Here is a 19757-nt window from a genome sequence, read left to right as displayed (position 1 = left end):
ATATCTATTTTCATTCCAATTTCTATTCCATTTTCGCCTTTGGGTACCCTCAGTTAAAATCAGGAAGAAGCTAGAAGATTTCGAGTGATTTGCCTTAAGTAAAAAGTTCTATACAATTTCTTTCACAACAATCATTTGTATAGGAGCTAGCCAAAACTACTAGCGATGGGAAGGTAAGCAAATAACTGACTATATCAAAAGATGGCTATCTTTTAAGGAGATATTTAAGAACTTCCAACGGTAAACTGGCTAAAATTCATATTACACAAAAAATCCACAAAAAATTTTAAGGATCACCCTAGTGGAAACACTGAAGCTCATCTAGCCGTCCATAATTTAATAAATAACTAACATTCAAGGGTGTTACTTCTTCACGATAAACAAGTATTCTCATAATCATAATATAGTAGATAGCTTGCATAATTTCTGAATACATTTGTTACCTAATGGCATAAGCTGCATGACCAAGACTTAGTTCAATGAAAACGACTCGTATGTATTAAACAGAAGAAATACAAAATCACCAGGACAGCCCTAGCTATATAAACTACAAATACTTTTAATGACTGCAATGGAAGTGATGTTTCATGACACACATCAAAACACAGTTCACAGAATCTTCATATACCGTGAAATTTCAAGCCAAGCACCTTCCACCTATGAAAGCATATGCAATGAACACCTGTCACTCTGAAATTGATCCAGGAATAACGAATGTAGCTACTTGTTCTGATGCTGCCACTATGTGGATTTTCTATTATACATGAGTGGTTTAGGTGCAGTAAAGAAGCTAGTGAAGGAAATTTTAACATTTTACAAGAAAAACTTTTTAAGAACAAAATTTCAGAAATCTGATCTCAATTTAACCACCTATGTTCATTCTATATACCTTCTTACCTTCAAGGATAGATTTGTCTAGAACTAAATATTGAAACTGATGAATTCAACATGCTCATTTAAATTCTAAATGCTTCAGTTCTCAGTTCAGGTGAACATTAGTTGGATACATCAAACAACCTACAAGAATTGAAGTGTCTCATTTTGCAGTTTGAAGACTGGTTAATTTTTAGGCAGTCAGTAAGGGCTACAAATTTTGTTAAAGATATTTTTACAGAAAACTGGCTCATATTCAATTTGTACAAAAGGAAAATCACAAAACCCTCCTATAGTTCAAGGATGTTTGTAGATTATATAGGTAATGTTGTTAAAATACGTCGCATAATACAGTAAAAAGTCAGAGATCCGGACGTCCAATATCCAGAATGATCTAAAATCTACAACTCAAAGCCGCTATTTAATTAAGAATAACCGATATGTTATTCACATAAACACAGAATCGGCATTCGAATTTAGGGAAGACAAGATTTATGGAATTTAGGGAAGCAACGAGCAGAAAAACTAATGGATGATAATATTTTTATAAGTTAGGGAAAGCACTCGGATCCAAAGTTCAGGGGCAGCAAAAATTTAGAACTTAGGGGCGCGTTTTGTAGCAGAATTCAGGACCAGCAGAGACTGCATCAAGCGGTATCTAGCACCTGCCCCCAATAAGCCTTAAGTATATGTGGGAGTTTATTAATTCAGGACTCAGATTAGCCTTAAGCATGAGCAAGAAATAGATGTAGGTATAATAAATAACTAAACTAATACAATTCAGGCTTAATTGTCTCAATACACGATACAACAGAAGCAACACAACATTTAGCGGAACAACTTGTCTTTCATTGCCAATCTCATGATACATAGCCAATAATGTATAGCGGATGCTATTAAGCTAAGTTAAAATTATATTTTACTGATTCTAAAGAATTTCAGCAGATTCTGTTGTTCCCTAATCCAGGGTTCGTACACATTTCTGCACATGGAAATTAAGTAATTTTAAAGACCATTAATGAAAAAAATTAAGGACCTATAAGCAAATAAGAACTGAATAAATTCAATTAAAAATATCATCTATACCTGAACTTTACTTTTGTAATACCATGCTAAAAATAAAATAGATACGTAAATCTAATGCATTATTATTAAACATAATTCACATAATTATTAATATGTTTGAGAATGAAATAAAATTTATGAAATTTATCAAGTAGCATTAATATTTTACACTTATAATAGTTGAACATTTTTGAAAGAAGATAAGTGACATTTACGTTTAACTAACAGTTAACTTCATGTTGAATTTTTTCCTCTGTCTCATTTTGTAACGTACTTGCTCCGTCTAGAGGTTTAATAAATAGCTGGTAGACTAATAATGTTGGTTAAAAAGAAGGAAATTGATATAAATTAACCAAAATGTCTGGGAAGGCTTCAAATTAGAAAGACGTATAAATATTTTGTTGAGTGTTGTTATTTGAAAACTTGTAGCTTTTAATGTGTAATTATCCTAATATATTTTAAGAATTAATGTCATAAATTACATGTATTCTAAACTGTGAAATTTTATTAGATTGTGACTAGTACTGTTTTTTTTTTTTAAACAAATATTGTTAAGAAGTAGTCTAGAGGTTTAGTAAATAGCTGGTAGATTTTTATAGCATGCAGCAATGAGAAGTAAAATTATAATCAGCATGGTGAACACGGTAAGGATTAATGAAAAGCAATAAAGCTTTAATATGCAGAGATAATTTTTAAGGGTAAGCAGTTAGTTATAAATAATTAAATTAGGTAGTTAGATAACCTTAGTCATTATGGATTTACATGGCTATTATGAAATTTTATTTATTTTTTAACAATATTTGTTAAAAAAAAACACTACTAGTCACAATCTAATAAAATTTCACAGTTTAAAATACATGTAATTTATGACATTAATTCTTAAAATATATTAGGATAATGGCACATTAAAAGCTACAAGTTTTCAAATAACAACACTCAACAAAATATTTATGTGTCTTTCTAATTTGAAGCCTTCCCAGACATTTTGGTTAATTTATATCAATTTCCTTCTTTTTAACCACCATTTTCTAACAATTAGAAATTTGTCTCCATACGCAAACCAGTATGCTCACTAGTTTCTGTGTGCTTTATCTCCTAACTTGTCAACCTCTCCACAATGTTCACTTGATCTGGTAAAAGTTTAAGAGTCCACCCCCCCCCCGACAGACCTGAAGCATATTATCACTATGTCTGAGAGTATTTACAAAATCAGACAAAAGTTTAAATAAGTCCTTTTTTATAAGGAACTTAGAACATTAAGGCATATTCTTATGCTAACAAAATCAATTACATATCCTGGTGATGTAATTAAACAAGAAGAGTTAAACTCAAACTAAAAATGTGAACTACTGGTCAAAGACAATACAATTTAATTTTAATTTACTCACTAACTATCATCGTAACAAATTCAAATATTGTCACGGATAATGCAAAGCCAAATAATTACAAATTATCAGAGCTGGTCAGAATTAATGCAGTGAGCAAACGGAGCTCCAAAAACACACACTGTCTTATACTCCAAAAATCTCAGTTTAAAAACTGTCAAAGTGATTTGCATTCTGTTTATGAAAGAGAAATTATAGAAAGGCAGAAATTAAAAACAACTGGGTAATGTACATATTTCTTTGAGGAACTATTTTCTTTCTCTTTACATATTTAGTTCCTTTCTCACGAACACGTAATTAAACAAATTCAAACTAATAATGTGGACTAGTGGTCAAAGATTATACAATTTTATTTTAAATCTGGCTCAACAACTCTATCATATGAGGAAATAGAAATGGGAAATTATAGTAAAGGTTGAAATCATAAACAATTGGGTAATTTACATAATAATAACTGCCCATATCTTTATAATTTCCTTTATGTACTCAGTTTCTTTCTTCAACACGTTACCTTTTCCACTTCAGAATTTTTGGATTCAATTAAAGATTTCTGTTATTCTAAAAAAATACATTTAGAATGTATAGGAAAAGCTGTTCTTTAGTAACATGAACATTCAGATGAAATATGTATGGTAAGGGCCGGTTACAGAGCTGGTATGGCAGAATTTTTAGAATTTGGTGACACACTGAATAACAAAATCTAAATGGCAAAACTTTTAGAATTTAGAGCAAGCATTGGAAGCAGAATTTAGAATGTCCTTTAAAGTACTTGAAAAGGCTCCAGGCAGCAGAATTTAAGACCCAAAGAGACTGCATCAGGTGGCAAAATGCCTAGCTCCAGCCCTGTGTATGATGCATTAAGACATATTAGATTGATCTTTTGAATTGCCAGTTTTCAATTTATTTATTAATAAAAAATTCCTTTCCATAATTTGCCTGTCCATATGATGAGAATGGAAGCATTTTTGATATTTTCCATGCTTGTGTCTAGTGAACAGTAGAGAAAGAGAAAACTGATGCATATTCTGAACATTCTGAGAAATGGGAAAGACTCTTACCATGAAAAAAATTAAAAAGACATTTTGAATTAATTACATAGCTATTTTGCTTTTGCTAAAAACTGTTTTGTAAATTGTGCTTCATAGCACTATACCTTGTTTATTTTTCAGATCCAAAATGTTTCATAACTTATATGCAAGAAAGCAAAAATAAAAATGTTTCATTTTAATGTTATTTTTTAAATATAATTTAAATATATTACTATTATTTTAATGAAATTTATCAATGTTACAATGTTTACAAAAAATTGTCAAAAAATTGCAAGATCTCTGAATTAAAAATTTTCTATAGAAACTGATCTTAAAATCGCCAAAATGTTGATAAATGGCCTCGTTTAACCCACTAAGCGGCAAGGCCGTATATATACGGCCTAGAATATTTATTGTGATATCTGTAAGAACTTATATATACATGCATATTAAAATATGTCAACGGAATTAAGGCAATATATTAAAAGAAAACAAATCCAGGTATGAAATACCAGGAAAGTTTTTGCATTAAAATAAAAAAAACAATTTGTTCTCCTAGTAATTTTGGGAAATTTGTACTTCTTAGCAAAAACCTTGGCCGCCCAGAGGGTTAATAAAAGAATTCACATCTCCAAAAGTGAAAAGTTGTTTTAAACGTTCATTAGATAAAATGAAATAATTTCAAAATGCTTAAGTTTCACTTCTTGCTCAGAAACACAAGTAACCCACTATTTATATTAGAAAAAATATCAAATTGTAACCCATGAAGCCATTCAAAAGATAACCATATTCATCAGTGAATCACCAAAAAAACACCCCTCAAATGCTAATTTACATTCAAAGTGCCAGTTATAAAAACCGACAGAAATTTCAGATTATTAAAATTAAGGACCTTCTGCCGATTTTGGATGAAATTAAGAACTTTTAAGGACCAAACACCGATTTTATAAAACCCAAGGACTTTTAAGGACCATACGAACCCTGCTAATCTTCTATTTTGATCCAGCTTAATATTTTTGGCAGACTGTTATTATTACAGCAATTTTATGAAAATTAAAGGTTAAACTTTCTATTATGTAGAAAAGAGTTTCTAATTTGGATCTGCAACAAGATTTACAAAGTGAAAGCATGTTTTGATGTCCATTAAAGAAAATGTGGAATTGCTGCAAAAAATGGATAAAGACATATCCGTCTCAAAATTATGGGAGGAGTATGGCATTGGAAAGTCAACTGTATATGATATAAGAAAAAAAGAACATTTTGAATGCTTTGTGGATTCTGGCACCCCACTTGCAATGAATAACAGAAAAATTGTTCTTTATGCTAAAAGTGATAATCATGACAAAGTGATGATTAAATGGGTCAGACAGCATCGCAGTAACGGCGTGCCATTGCCTGCTCCAATGCTAATTCCTCAAGCCAAAATATTTCATGAAATGAACTTAAAACCTGAATGCACATATTTGATAGCCTGGTTAACCAAATAAAAAAATCGTCATGGTATAAGACAAAAATTTCAGGTAAAAAAGCTTCAGCTGATATTGAAGCTGCTGAAAAATTTGCAAATGAATTCATTGAACTCATTACTAGTGAAAACTTATCTCCAGAACAAATTTACAAAGCTGATAAATCTGGTCTTTTCTGGTAATATGTACCAAAAATACCTTGGCAACCTCTAAATAAAGGCTTCAACTGGTGTTAAAAACTCCAAAGCGAGACTAACAATTTCAGCATGCGCAAATGCTGCAGGAACACACAAGTGCAAACTTTTTGTAATCGGAAAAAATACACGACCTCGAGCATTTAAAGGAGTAAGGATTTACCCCGTTATACATTGTGTAAATAAAAGAGCATGGGTGACACAAGCATTAATGAATAATTGGTTTGAAAATCATTTTATACATGAGGCTTGGAAACATTTGATTTCGGTTGGTTTACCTAATGGCGCAAAAAATTGTCCCGATTGTAGATAACTGTTCGGCTCATACTTCACTTAAAATTTTAGTGAAAGATAATGTATCCCCATTATTCTTTCCGCCAAACTGTACGTCCATCATTCATCCTATGGATACCAGAATAGTGCCCATGCTGAAATACAAAGTAGCAATTTTAAAATCCATGCTAAATTTCTTACACAATGGCAAGACTATTCAAGAACATTTGGAATATTTTAGCATAAAATCTGCTATGTGGAGCATCGGAAGATCGTAGGAAGATGTGTCTCCAGATACTTTAAAAAATGGTTGGCATAATTTATGGCTATCTAACAACCTATATCATGGTAAGGATTGTGAAGCTGTGAATTGGAAAGTTTTTGGATATCTCAGACCAAAGGTGAAATTTTCAAATTAATGGGATTTAAAACAAAATGTGGAGAAGCAGTAATAAATGAAAATGCTTTAACAGAAATTTTTTCATTGTGATATCAATGTCCCAAACATCAATCAATTAATGGACAGCAAAACCTGCAGTATAGTTCTAGATCCAGAAAATGCCACTACTGATAGTAAAGAAAGTGACAGAGGTGACTGAAAAATAAAAAATTTCGACTGACACGTTAGTCGGAATTCTCAACACAGCAATTGCAGGACTTGAACAATGGAACTTTATAGCTAAATAAAATATTATACCTGTTTATATGTACCTGTATTTTCTTACCTGTATATAAAGAGAAGGTACTAGCACAAAAAATGAAGCAGCTTAAACAATTTAGATTGAAAGAAATATTTAATAAAGTAATCAAATAAATATTAATTTTTTTTGTAAATTTTGATATCCTTTAAATCATAAATGCTCATTATTTCATAAATTATGATTTCATATTTTTAATTTTACAATTTCTGCCTTCCATCATAGTAGATTTAAATTGATGATCTGATATCAGGAAAACACCCTACCCGGAATTGTCGAAATTCCAACGGAGCCGAATCGCGGACTTTGTACTATATTCTGCCATTCAATATAATTATTTGACTAATATTGTAAAGCTGTTTCATATGACCCCATATGACCAGAACTTTGATAAAAGTTATGCAGCTCAATGCAGGCATTTCTCAAGATTCAACTCAAAACCATGAAACCACTTTCACATACACAGGATCTTTCTAAAACAAGTAAAGGCAAATTGTGTGTTTCTCATTTCTTCCAAATCAAAAGTCTAGAAACAACAGTCCAAACCTACGACATTGTAATATTAATCAAATGCTTCTCTTATTCCTCTAAACAGATTTTTCTTGGTGTTGGTATCTCATTTTACATCACTGTTTCTCATAATTTTATATTCTATAATAGTACATTGCAAAGTATAAGGAATAAACTTGTCAAAGAAATAAAAACAGCTCAAAATTATCATGTTAGCACCTCTTTTCCTTAACCCACAGTTTGCACCGGATATAGCAGAATTAGCAGCCATAGTAATATCAATATCCAAGTCAATATCCTCTTGAGCTTTCTTCTCTTGAAGCAGCTTGTATAAAATATCAGGGTGGTTCCATATCTAAAAAAAAAAAAAAAATTGCACCAATTAGAGCCACATGAAGTATTTATTAAAAAGAACACATCCACTCAGCATATATAGCATTCTCATATGTATTACAAAAGCTAGTTGCATAAAATGAGTCAGGCTAGTTTGTATTCAATCAGTATTATTTGTATTTTTTTATTTATATATTGCAAAATAGAAAAGGAAGGCTACTACTAATGTAAATTTTATTAGCAAATGTACATGTTCAATATCGTAATGGATGTCTAGTAAGATTAAGATAAGTGATTAAGGTAAGTGCAGAGTAACAGCATCTGCATTTGGGATAAAATTAACCTGATGATGATGGAAATGCTGAAGTGACTAATTTACTTATTTTAGACATTTCTTAGAGCTTAGCATCGGTTTATTTATGGAGGCCTTAAATTCATATAATTATTGCCAATTCATTTATTTTTTAAAAAAACTACTGCTGTTTTGCTTATCATTCTATGATTATTTCTGTCTAATTTTTTTGCCAGAGGATGCATGTGTATTTAGGTTGAAACCTTCGCATATAATTATTTGACTAATTTTGTAAAGCTGTTTCACATACATCCATATGACCAGAACTTCCAAGAGAAGTCATGCAACTCAATGCAGCAACTTCTCAAAAACCAAGAAATCACTTTCACAAAACAGGATCTTTCTTGAACAAGTGAAGGCAAATTGTACGTTTTCTCCCTTCCTCTAAATCAAAAGTCCAAAAACGCAGTTCACACTATATATGAAAATTTCGATAAACAATAAATAGCCCTATTCCTCTTAGCACTAATGAAAATAACACCACAATTTTAAAAAGTAACCTTTGGAAGAATCACACATCATTGATTTTCTTATAAAAAGTCCAATCTCATGAAGTTTTCAGGTAGCACAATGGGCGATTCAAGTTCTGCATACGAAACCATATCTTATAAATGGACCGGCCTTTCTGTAAATACACTGCTGGCTATTAGAATTGCAACACCAGGATGGAATGATCTGACGAGCACATGAAGTCACATTGAAAGGAAGAAGTTGGAATATGCGAATGATTAGTATTTCAGCACATTTAGACGACGCAGGAGGGAGAAACATCATCTGAAGCACTGCATAAAAGAAAAGTCGCCTGTTTGCTTTTGATATCAGCACAGAGGCCCTGCACTCGGTGTGATAGTTTGGGCAGCCACTGGGTACACAACACGAAAAACTAGTTTGTATCGACGGCAATTTCAATGCAGATGGGTACATTTCTGACATTCTAATGCAAGACCACATGTAGAACATTGTGTTCTACCTTCCTTGATACACAGGGTATTCGGTTGCTGCCCTGGCCTGCACAGTTTCCAGATCTGTCACCCACTGAAAACATCTGGTCACAGGTTGTTGAGAGACTAGCCCGCCACTCATCTCCAGCTAATATGGTAGATGAAGTGCGGCAGACTTGAGGCAGCATGGAATAGGTTGCCTGTTTCTGTCATCCAAGTCAGGTTTGACTCCATGCCTAATGGGGTAAGGGCCGTTTTAGCTGCCAGGGGTGGCAGATGTTTCTACTATTTTAACACCTCTGTAAACCTCCAAACTGCTTACAAATTTAATCATTTTGTCTTCATGTTATACTGCTTACGTGCAATAAATCTCTCTCTTTTTTTGTTTAGTATTTTATTTTTCATTCATAGTGTTGCCAACAGTGTAAATTGATGTTTTTGTTATCTGTTATGAAGGGTTTTATTCTTGCCATGATATGATTTGTTTGAGTTTGTTTAATGAACGCGAATAATCATAGTTTCTAATATATTATGGCATTAGAGACAGGTCATTATTTGTAAACATGGAAAAGATGACTGAAGCGAGGAAAGTGGCAAGAAATTTATTCATCGACATTCTAAATTGTAAAGGAAGAAATCTGAAGAAATGCAAAATTCAAATAGTCCAGTATAGATGCTAGAAGCTAACAAAATAAAAGAAAAAATTTTTGTTGAAAAAATTAAGAAACTAATCTTAATAATGTAACAAACTCTTTTGATAGTGTAAATGTTTTGCAAAATTAGAAGTTTAAACTTCGAAAAACTGAGTTAAAGAAATATGATGGAAACAGTGAATGGTTGTCATTTTGGACTTTATTTAAGAAAATATATGTAGATGATAACATAGATCCTGGACATAGATTACAGTATCTTATACAATGAGCAGTGATAAATTCTTGAGCTAAGGCATTAATGGATGGCTATTCTGCAACTTCAGAGAATTAGCATAAAGTAATAGAAAAAAATCTCAGTTCATCTTCGTTACACAAAGTTACATGATATCAAAATTAAATTTTTATAGCGAAGGACTTCGACTTGAATTATTATTCCAGTATATTTTTGTGGAAACACAAGGCTAATTCTAGCATCAGACGCAACACGTACATGGGAATTCCTTTCGAGAATGTCTCAAGTCGTAAAACATCATTCATTTACCGCAGAAGTCAGCACCTAGATCAATTTTAGTTGAATCTTCATATCACTTACTATTATTTTTTTTTGACAAAATGCATTCCTTTGAAACTATGTGGAGATGGTCGTCAGAAAGGCACGAAAAAGAACAAAATTGCAGACACATGTCATCTACAGTGAAAACAGACAGAAGCACGTCCTACCCCTTTGGAGTCTAGCAGGAGAAGAGGAAGAAAACTGGTTGTAGTGGTCAATCTCGCTGTCATTTAGCAGTCGCAGTGAACAGACTTGATGTTGAATAAATGCGGAGGCTTGCCTGCACAGCCTCCACATTTATTGAACATCTCAAACTAAACCAGATTGGACGTAAATGGAAAAAGTATGTGGAAATCAGAATAGTATAAGGCCCAGCAGCTCAGTCATGGAACACTGGTAGTTTGGCCTAGGGTTTGAATCCTGATGAACAGGGCTGACAGCATGGTCATTTTATGGTTTTTGTATTATAATGTGTATACAAGTCATTTTGTCTTAGAAAGTCCTCTACGAAAGCGTTCAGCCTTATAGCAGATAGCCCTTGAGTGCTTTGCCATAATCAAAGAAACTACATCAAACCAGAATAGAAGAAATGTAAATATGACTGTAACTCCCCTGTTGCAACTGAGGTTATGAAAGAAGCATAGTTTGATTTGAGAGGTTTGGAATACAATTGTTTAGAAACCTGTGCACTTGAAACCAACATATCAAATATTTCAGAACTATTCAGAAAAACTAAATTATTCTTCCTAGCAATTTTGTATCTCTTCTTGAATTACTTATGATGACTAAAGGGTAAGAAAAACTAAACTATTCTTCCTAGCAATTTTGTATCTCTTCTTGAATTACTTATGATGACTAAAGGGTATTTCATCATAAGAAATTAAAACTAGTACTTTTTTTAAAATTCTATAATGATATTTCTAATACTTTCTTTTCGATGGTCTCTACTGACACTAACTGAATCATTCTCTAAAATCTCTTGACATATTGACTGGAACTCAATGACTGCTAATTACTCCTTAGTCTTGAGCCTAATGCTTTATACTTCAGGCATGTAGAATTGAGAGATAATTACACATGACATATCCTTTGCTCCAGGGAACAATGGTGCATTTATATTGCATTTGAAGTTATAAGATATCGGTTGAATTGCAATTTGATTTTTTATTTAGTTTCTATCTTCTAATTACTTTTACATCTATCCCCAGAAAAGTAATTCCATAAGAAAACAGGTTTATTATTATTTTAACTATGAAACAAACTTACCCATCACAGGTATCCATAGGTATACATCACACAGAACTCTAAAATTAAAGGGCTGGAGGGAAAATAAATTTGGGTATGCATTTTGTCTCATTACATTAATAATTGTCAGCACAAATCAGAAAACTGTAAAACTAATGGAGTTTTAGATTTTGCTCATGAAGTCTAAAATCCGTCAAAATGATGGGTTTTATAAATCTAGCATTAACTGATTACAGCAAGACAAATATGGACTCTCTCTCTCTAAGATGGATTAAATAACACACTGCCTTGATAGCCAGTATTTTAAACTGTTATTTCTGGAACCCATTTTAGAAGCTCATGTTTCTGCTTATACAAGACTTATTATCATGTAAAGAAATTTGCCACATCATATTTGATATCTAGTTTAATACAAAATAAATGATTTTCTTGAATTTTTACAACAGTTTAAAATATGACAGGAGGGAAAAGAAAATCTATTTAGCAGTAACTAATTGTGATGAAGAGATTTTAATGCAGCTTTAAAAAAACTCAGCATTTAACTAAATAGGAGATATATGAAAAATTAGATTAAAAGTCAAAATTAAAACATGCAGTTATAACTCAAGTAAAATAAACTTACTTTACAACAGACAGCAAACAATTTTAACGGATTAGTAGCTTGCTGGACATATAACAGGTCTTTTACAAAACACTTGTAGAGTTGTCTTTGAATTGGAGTCATCCTTATTAACAACACATGCTCTTCTTTTTTAGGAAGAACAGCTCTTAAAACTGAGTGACCTCTTCTGCAGAAGTTAAATACAACTAAAATTAATATAATTTTCCATTTTCACACTATAAGCAGTTCAAAATTTAACAGACACATTTCACAGTCACATTTATAAGCAATTTTTGCTCAAATGACATGTCAGTTTGAAGTTTTGAAACAATGAATGCATGTATGACAATGCATCATACTGACTGATTTTTTAATGGATTATTCTGAATTTATAAAATTACATTTATTTAACATTCTGATATTACCATGCTGTACTAAAATTAAATATGAAAGAAAATTATAACACAAATAACAGACTTCAGACATTTATTCTCTTCTTTATTACTTTTAATATCTTAATGTAGAAAATGAACTTTATGGATAGTATAACTCTTTCTCAATTCAAATGATTGTGAATTTCTACCGATATTAGTCTTATAATTTTCAGCTCGTTATTCAAAAATGCCCTTTGTTAAAAACACAGCTGTTTTCTTTGCTTAAATTTCAGAGGAATGATACAAAGCAGACAGATCATTCATCTACGGTTTTTCCTAGTTTGAAAACTTTCACAAAGCTACCTGGGTAAGATAACAACAGCACATTTATACTCTCTTTTGTTATGGCAATGATCTTATGTAATGAATAAGAACTCGGGTATCAGATCTCTCTCTAGTTTTCTACATGTGAAATTAGGCATTCAGGCGTAAATGATGCAAGTCTTACTTAAGTATTAAAATTAATAACTGAGATTTTTTTAACTATAATTTTAGAGCACATTTTAGTTAATTTTTTTGCCAGGTGGCTGCACACCAGAACCATCATGAGTAAACACTGCAAAAGCAGCAGCCTTAAAACAAATATATTGTCATCTTGTCATTATGGCTCAAGGCAAAGTTTTGATATTGCAATTCTAAACTGGAAAATACTGCTTCAAAAATACTGGCTTTAATATTGTACTTCCAAATTAGAAAATATTCACTTTAAGGAACCCAGAGTGGTGGTGGTAATGGTGGGGAAACATACCAATTACTTGACAGTACAGCAAGGATAAAGAAATCTAAGTATACTAGATCTTTCTTTGGCAGCAAGACCACAAAACAATAGGCAAATCTGCAGCCCAGTCTGCTTAGCCTGAAGCCCAGTCTTACACTTAGCAAGTGATGCTTTTTATAGTCTCCTAAACCCACTATTTGGTCCAGGTCTGAGGGATGACCATTCCCGGTTGTCGAACCTCATGATGGGATGCAGCCATATAAGCCTGATTGATTGGTCATCAAAAAGTGCTACCCACCAGTAGTATGGGGCTGCCTGCCATCTAGACTTAACACAGAATATGGATGACAGCGAATCTGAGAGCACAAGGCACAGGTGTGTTTCTCTAGCGAGACCCCAGTTTGAGGACTTGCGCCAATCCCTCTTGGTCCAACCACATAGGACAATCTTTCTTCAGAGCTCTGGAACCTCCAAGACTAATGATTTTAAATCCCAGTGGCCAAAACTGCCTAGGTACAGATCCTAGCCAGTAGCTTCACAGGTTTTCTCATGTTGACCAGGTGGGGTGGGGTGGGGTGGAACAGGTAAGACATGCAACATCTTTTTTGGAATAATTTTTTTAATGGAGGGCACTAGGCATTTTTAGGCTTTTGCCACTACAAAGGCCAGAAGTGGTGGTCAATTTATTAATGAGGTGCCTAATAGGCAGGCACTGTTATCTCCTATGAGAGGATAGACAATGTCCATGTCTTCCCTGGGATTCAAATGGGCCATTCGGTATCGTAGTCGGCTCCCCTAACCACTATATCATCTGGGCAGCTTCTTGGAATAAATAAACAAGCAAATGAAAAGAATAAATGGCTTGTAAACTAGAGACAAATTTAATAAAGGCAAACAAAGCCAAGCTAAACACTGATGGAAATTTATCAGCATGGGATTATATTACATTTACTAACCTAAAGATTAAAACTGCTACTTTAATCCTCAGGTTATTAAATTTAGGCTATGATTCAAGAATGCTTAAAAAATACAACAAATGATAGTACTCCACTCAGATTCAATAATATTCATGTAATTAAAAGAACTTTTTGCTCTGGCCAGTGCAAGACGATATAAGAATTAAATCTTAATTCTGAAATGGAATTCAGTATACTTAGTTCTTTATTGATGACTATATTATGTTGACCTTTCTCAATATTAACATTTGCAATTCTTATGATAATTTTACAAATGATTAATTTTCTTCCTTTTTTCCTTTAGTGATTCTGAAGTTATTGGGCATATTATTTAAGTTCTCCACATGTTAACACTTAATTCCAGTTGGTTATAGAGTAAAAAGTCTGAAATCCGGACGTCCATTAGCAAGAATGATCTAAAAATGCAGACCTCAAAACAGCCAAACCATTTTTCTCATAGGTTTATGCATGCGCATTTGATGTCACCCTCCATGCATAATAAAACATCTGGAAAGTCCCAAATCTTAATTTCACCTCGACACTAATTCCTTGTTATTGAAGAAACAATCATTTTAGCATAAATTTGTATGATCAGTAATTTGGCTCCGTTGTTGCTTATCTGCTTTAGCACACATCTCAAACCAAAAAATTCCACATAGATACATTGTTGATCTGACACCAACCTAGTGAATCATTATTTATTATACTTTCCTTTCATGACCGCATGTTTATCAAAACATGACAACTTGAGTAATGACTCGTGTAGTGATGCCTAAACAATTTTTTTATGTTAGTAATTGAATAATAAAGGAGTACGGTAACCTTTTATGTTGACATTATGCTTGGCGATGATTACTGATTTAAGTTAACTGCGCTAAAAATGCTGACGAGGGAAAGTTTACCAAACATTTCTTTCCATATGCTAAAAATAGATGTTGCTGATGACACTCATAGACTCAAAGATTATATTTAGAGCTATTTTAATTAAGAATAACCGATGTGTAATTCACATAAACCCAGAACTAGCACCAGGTCTCGTATGGCGATATCGAGTCGCAGAATTTAGGACCGACAGAGACTGCATCAGGCGATAAGATATCTAGCGCCGGCCCCAAGTAAGGCTAAAGTATGTGTGGGAATATATTTAATCAGAATTCTGAAAAGCCTTAAGCATGAGCAAGAGACAAACATTAGTATAACAAATAGCTAAACTAATACAATACAGCCTTATTTGTCTCAGTGTGCGATAGAAGCTAGATAAAATTTAGTGGAACAACTTGTCGTCAGTCGCCAAGTTCATGATGCATAGCTAAATAGGAATAGTGAACGACAGCTAAATTTGATGATGACAGCCAGTAATTTTAAAAGGTTTTAGGATATCGGAAAACAAAGGTGAAATTTTCCAATTAACAGATTTTGTAAAGAAATGTGGAGAAGTGGTAATAAATAAAAATGATACAAAAGAAGTTTTTCATTGGGATGACAATACTTCTCCATCATCAATCAATTAATGAATAGCAAAATCTACACTATGGTTCTAGATACAGAAAATACCGCTACCGATACTGAAGAGCATGACAGAGAAGTTACTGAAAACGTGAAAATTTCGACAGACAAGCTAGTCAGAATTCTTGAAACAGCAGCTACGGGACTTCAACAATGTAACTAACTAACAGATTATGTTTGTCTACAGAATCAAAGAGAAAGTATTAGCACAAAAAACGAAGCAACTTAAACAACTTACATTGAAAGAAATGTTTAATAGGGTAAAGAAATAAATATTAAGCTTTTTTTTGTAAATTTTGATAGCCTTTAGATCACAAATGCTTCATTATTTCATAAATCACGATTTCATCCAGAAAAATTCTAAATCCGGAATCGCCAAAGTCCCAACGAGTCTGGATTTCGGACTTTGTACTGTATCTTCATGGTTTAAACATGCATTTCCTTTGAAAGGAAATTCTTGATGAAAGCTTCATCAAAGATGAACATCTCCAATAACTTTCTCCATTATTTTTTTATTGTAGATGATAAAACTACCACTTTAAAATTGAATCAAGTTTCTAAAATTGCTTGGCTGCCAATACTGAAATATTAAAATTCAGAAGTTTTTGCATTGCACCAATATACATATAGATGAATAGCTTTTTGAATCAAAAGAATGACTCAAATTTAGACAATATGTGCCCTATAAATACCTCATTATGAAAGAAAAATTTATGTGAGTCAAGTTCTAAGTAAGTGTGGAACTTTTTAATTTACTAGGAAAAAGAGACTAAAGCTGTGGTGCTGGTTCGTATAGAGAACAAGACTAAGAACACTCATGATCGAGTTATTGGAGAAAGGATACATTTTGTTTGTTGACATATTTTTAAATTCTCAATCATTTGCAAAACACTTAGAATCTATAAAGAAGAATCTTTGTGAAAGTGTTATGAAGAACAGGAAAAATATGCCAAAGAATTTTCAAATCTGTTAGTTAGTTACATTGAATTTTCCATGAAACGACTTGAAAAGAGGGAGTAGATATCATGCAGCATAAAAATATGAATGTGACTGTGTTCAAGGAAGGGAAAAAATTGAAGCCTACTTATATTTTAGATTATAATAAATACATCAGAAACATTGACTTGATCATGATCCATTATCCACTATTCTGAACAGCTGTAAAGGGGTATAAAAGACTGTTTTAGCAACTAATGAACATTGCGCTCATAAATGCCACTGCTCTTTACAATAAAAAATATGGACTAAATACATACTTCCTGGAATTTAAAATGAAAATAGTGAACAATTTTTTTATAACTATGAAGATTACAAGGACAAAAATAAATTCACTGCCAGATCACTCTCACAAGACTTTCAGGGTGACACTTCCCTAAATAAAAGTGGGGGTAAGTGTTGCAGATGATGTATAACAGCTTACAAACAGAAAACGGCAACAGACATTCTAATTCTAGTCTTGTGACATACAAAACATAGGACTTTGCATACACCCATGCTTCAAGGAATATCACATAATGAATCCTTTTTGAATTATTGCTCTCTTTTCATAGTTTTCATGCTGGTTTTTTATGAAAGAGATTTTATATTTTTAACTACGTGTTAAACAAAATCGATGATTGTTTAGATATTTCCCATACATACTTAATTGAGGTTAGGGCAAAAATTATATTAGTCTAGAATTAATTATTTTATAGCATTTCTAAGGAAAATCTACTGATAAAGTTTTAAAATTAATTATGTTAACTACCTGACTGTCATTCTCACAATGTGCCAAAAACTGGAATAAATGGACAATAAATTTAATTTATTAGAATTTACTGCACATACCCACAAGACAAATATCTCGTTAGCGTACCAGCCTAACAGAACAGTTCGATAGCTGAGGTACTCATCCTGAATGGGTTAAAGGGGGAAAACTTTGAAATGTTTTATTAATCTTTCGATCCACACCTTGAAGAAAACAAAAAAGGAACAATAAAAACTCAAAACTTGGAATTAAATACCTGGATCAATTTTTATTATAATGGGAGATAAAGTTTTCTTTTTTTTATTTTCAGGATAAAACTTTATAAAATGTAACCATATTGTCTGGAGGACCATGTAGAAAGCGAAATTTCATAATTTTTATAAGAATAATATTTTTAAGAAGTCAAAATATGAATACCTGCAACATTCAAAAAAATTTTGCAACTGGAATAATGGTTTTGAAAGTAAAGACCACACAAAGACGTTTGTGGACAAAGTGTATAGTGGAGTAGTAACAGATCAGCTTGAAGAAATTAACCAAAAAATTCTAAACTTGCACAATTTTAAGTTTTATTAGGAGATGAATATTACTGCATCAACTTTTTTTTAAAGAACTTATGATGAAAATTTTCTTCACAGCACTTCCTTTTCTTATAGTAGCTAATAAACAAGAGATTTTCTAACATTTGAAACAGATGGTCTAAATTTACACAGATTAAAATGGCAAATGATGGACAAATGGGAATTTATCATGACATGATATGAAAGACTGACAGTGGCCTGGTAAAACTGGGAGAATTTGCAGCTCTGGAAACACATTGTTTTAACATTCTGAAAATTCAGATTACAGTCTCTACCTCAGAATTTATTTCAAAAATTAATTCTAGCACTTCAGCAGCATATTTAATAATGCATAGCAGACAGAGATATAATGTTTGCATTAGTTACATAAAACAGTTATCCAAAAAATTCTGTAATAATATGAACATAAAACTTGATGGAAATCTTACCTCTGTACAAAGCCAACAAGCAAACTATGAAGAACATGTGAACGAAATCTCATAAGCTGTCTGTCTCGAGGTGTGCTATCAATACACTGTCCATTAGAAATAGGGCGTTCAAACATATTGCAAAACTCTGCCCGAGAACCAAGGTAATTAGGGCGAACAAAGTCAACCATACACCAGTATTCAAGCAAATTATTTTGAAGAGGATAACCAGTCAAAACAACTCTTCGCCTTGAAAAGAAAATAAATTATTACATACTTTTCAAAATTAGCTTCAGATAATTAATAAAATAGTTATTAATAAAATAATAATAATTTAATATCAACATGCTGTTGCAGAAAAACTAGGCAGCTTGTCCCTTAACACTATTTTTATTAGCAGCACATTTGCTTAAATGAATCATACTACCTTAACCTCCTACATGTCGAAGTTCTCAATATTTAGAACACAGAACATAAAATCTTTTAATAAGCTAACTTACAAGTTATTTGAGAGCTGAAATAAAAGTTTAACTTAACTCAATGATTTAGAAATACACAGACCGCTGCATATACACCAATCAAAATATAAGCTTAATATACTTTACTAATATGAAATTTTTTGAATACTTTTTACCCTTTTTTAAGAAAAAGGATATTTATTTGATAAGCAAAATTATTAACCACACATTATTAATTGAAAAGGAAATTACAAAGTATGCTTGTAAAATTTATGTTGTTTTATTATTCATTGTTCAGCTATTTAAACAGATGGTATATCATCACAGCAGTTGGACATTAAGTCTGCAGTATTCAGAAGTTGACTTTAAATAAATTGCTATGGTTCAAATGATCTTTCTCATTTTACTATCACAATGAGATCACATTAAGCCTTTTCATAAAACTGTATCTTGTTCTAACAAAATTCTTTGAATCAAATGTTGTTGGTGCAAGATACACAACTGAAATGTAAAGAATGTTTTTTCATAAATTCAGGAGACACAGTAAACTGTATGATTCAGCATTTAAGTGATTTACCTAGTTACATTCATATTTAACATTAAAAGAAGCTTTACAAACACTATGAGAAAAAAATTTAAACGCTTAAATTAAAATTAAAAATTTCTAAAAGTTTTTCAGTTATTATAAATCTAGTCTTTCTTTTCAGCACATAATTCTACTAAGACGAGATCCATATATTTCCTCAATAACAGGTTGATTTGCAGAATTAATTTGAACAC

General features: G+C 32.1%; 1 protein-coding gene across 1 annotated transcript in view; it reads right to left on the bottom strand.

Moving 5' to 3' along the window:
* The window catches only part of LOC118200554 (uncharacterized), a 281729-nt gene that overhangs the window by 97427 nt on the left and 164545 nt on the right, over positions 1-19757 (bottom strand). Inside the window, exons 13-15 of the mRNA XM_085807694.1 lie at positions 18541-18768; positions 12192-12357; positions 7712-7847 (exon numbers count right to left, since the gene is read on the bottom strand). Coding sequence (XP_085663820.1) covers positions 7712-7847; positions 12192-12357; positions 18541-18768 — 530 coding nt within the window. The remainder of the gene's footprint in view (positions 1-7711; positions 7848-12191; positions 12358-18540; positions 18769-19757) is intronic.

The sequence above is a fragment of the Stegodyphus dumicola genome, chromosome X1 (genome assembly GCF_044657685.1).
Source record: "Stegodyphus dumicola isolate Sdum_Otavi_A_Nest chromosome X1, ASM4465768v1".
Classification (NCBI taxonomy): Eukaryota; Metazoa; Arthropoda; class Arachnida; order Araneae; family Eresidae; genus Stegodyphus; species Stegodyphus dumicola.
Note: the sequence above shows the minus strand (reverse complement) of the source record. Positions and strands in the feature narration are given on the sequence as shown.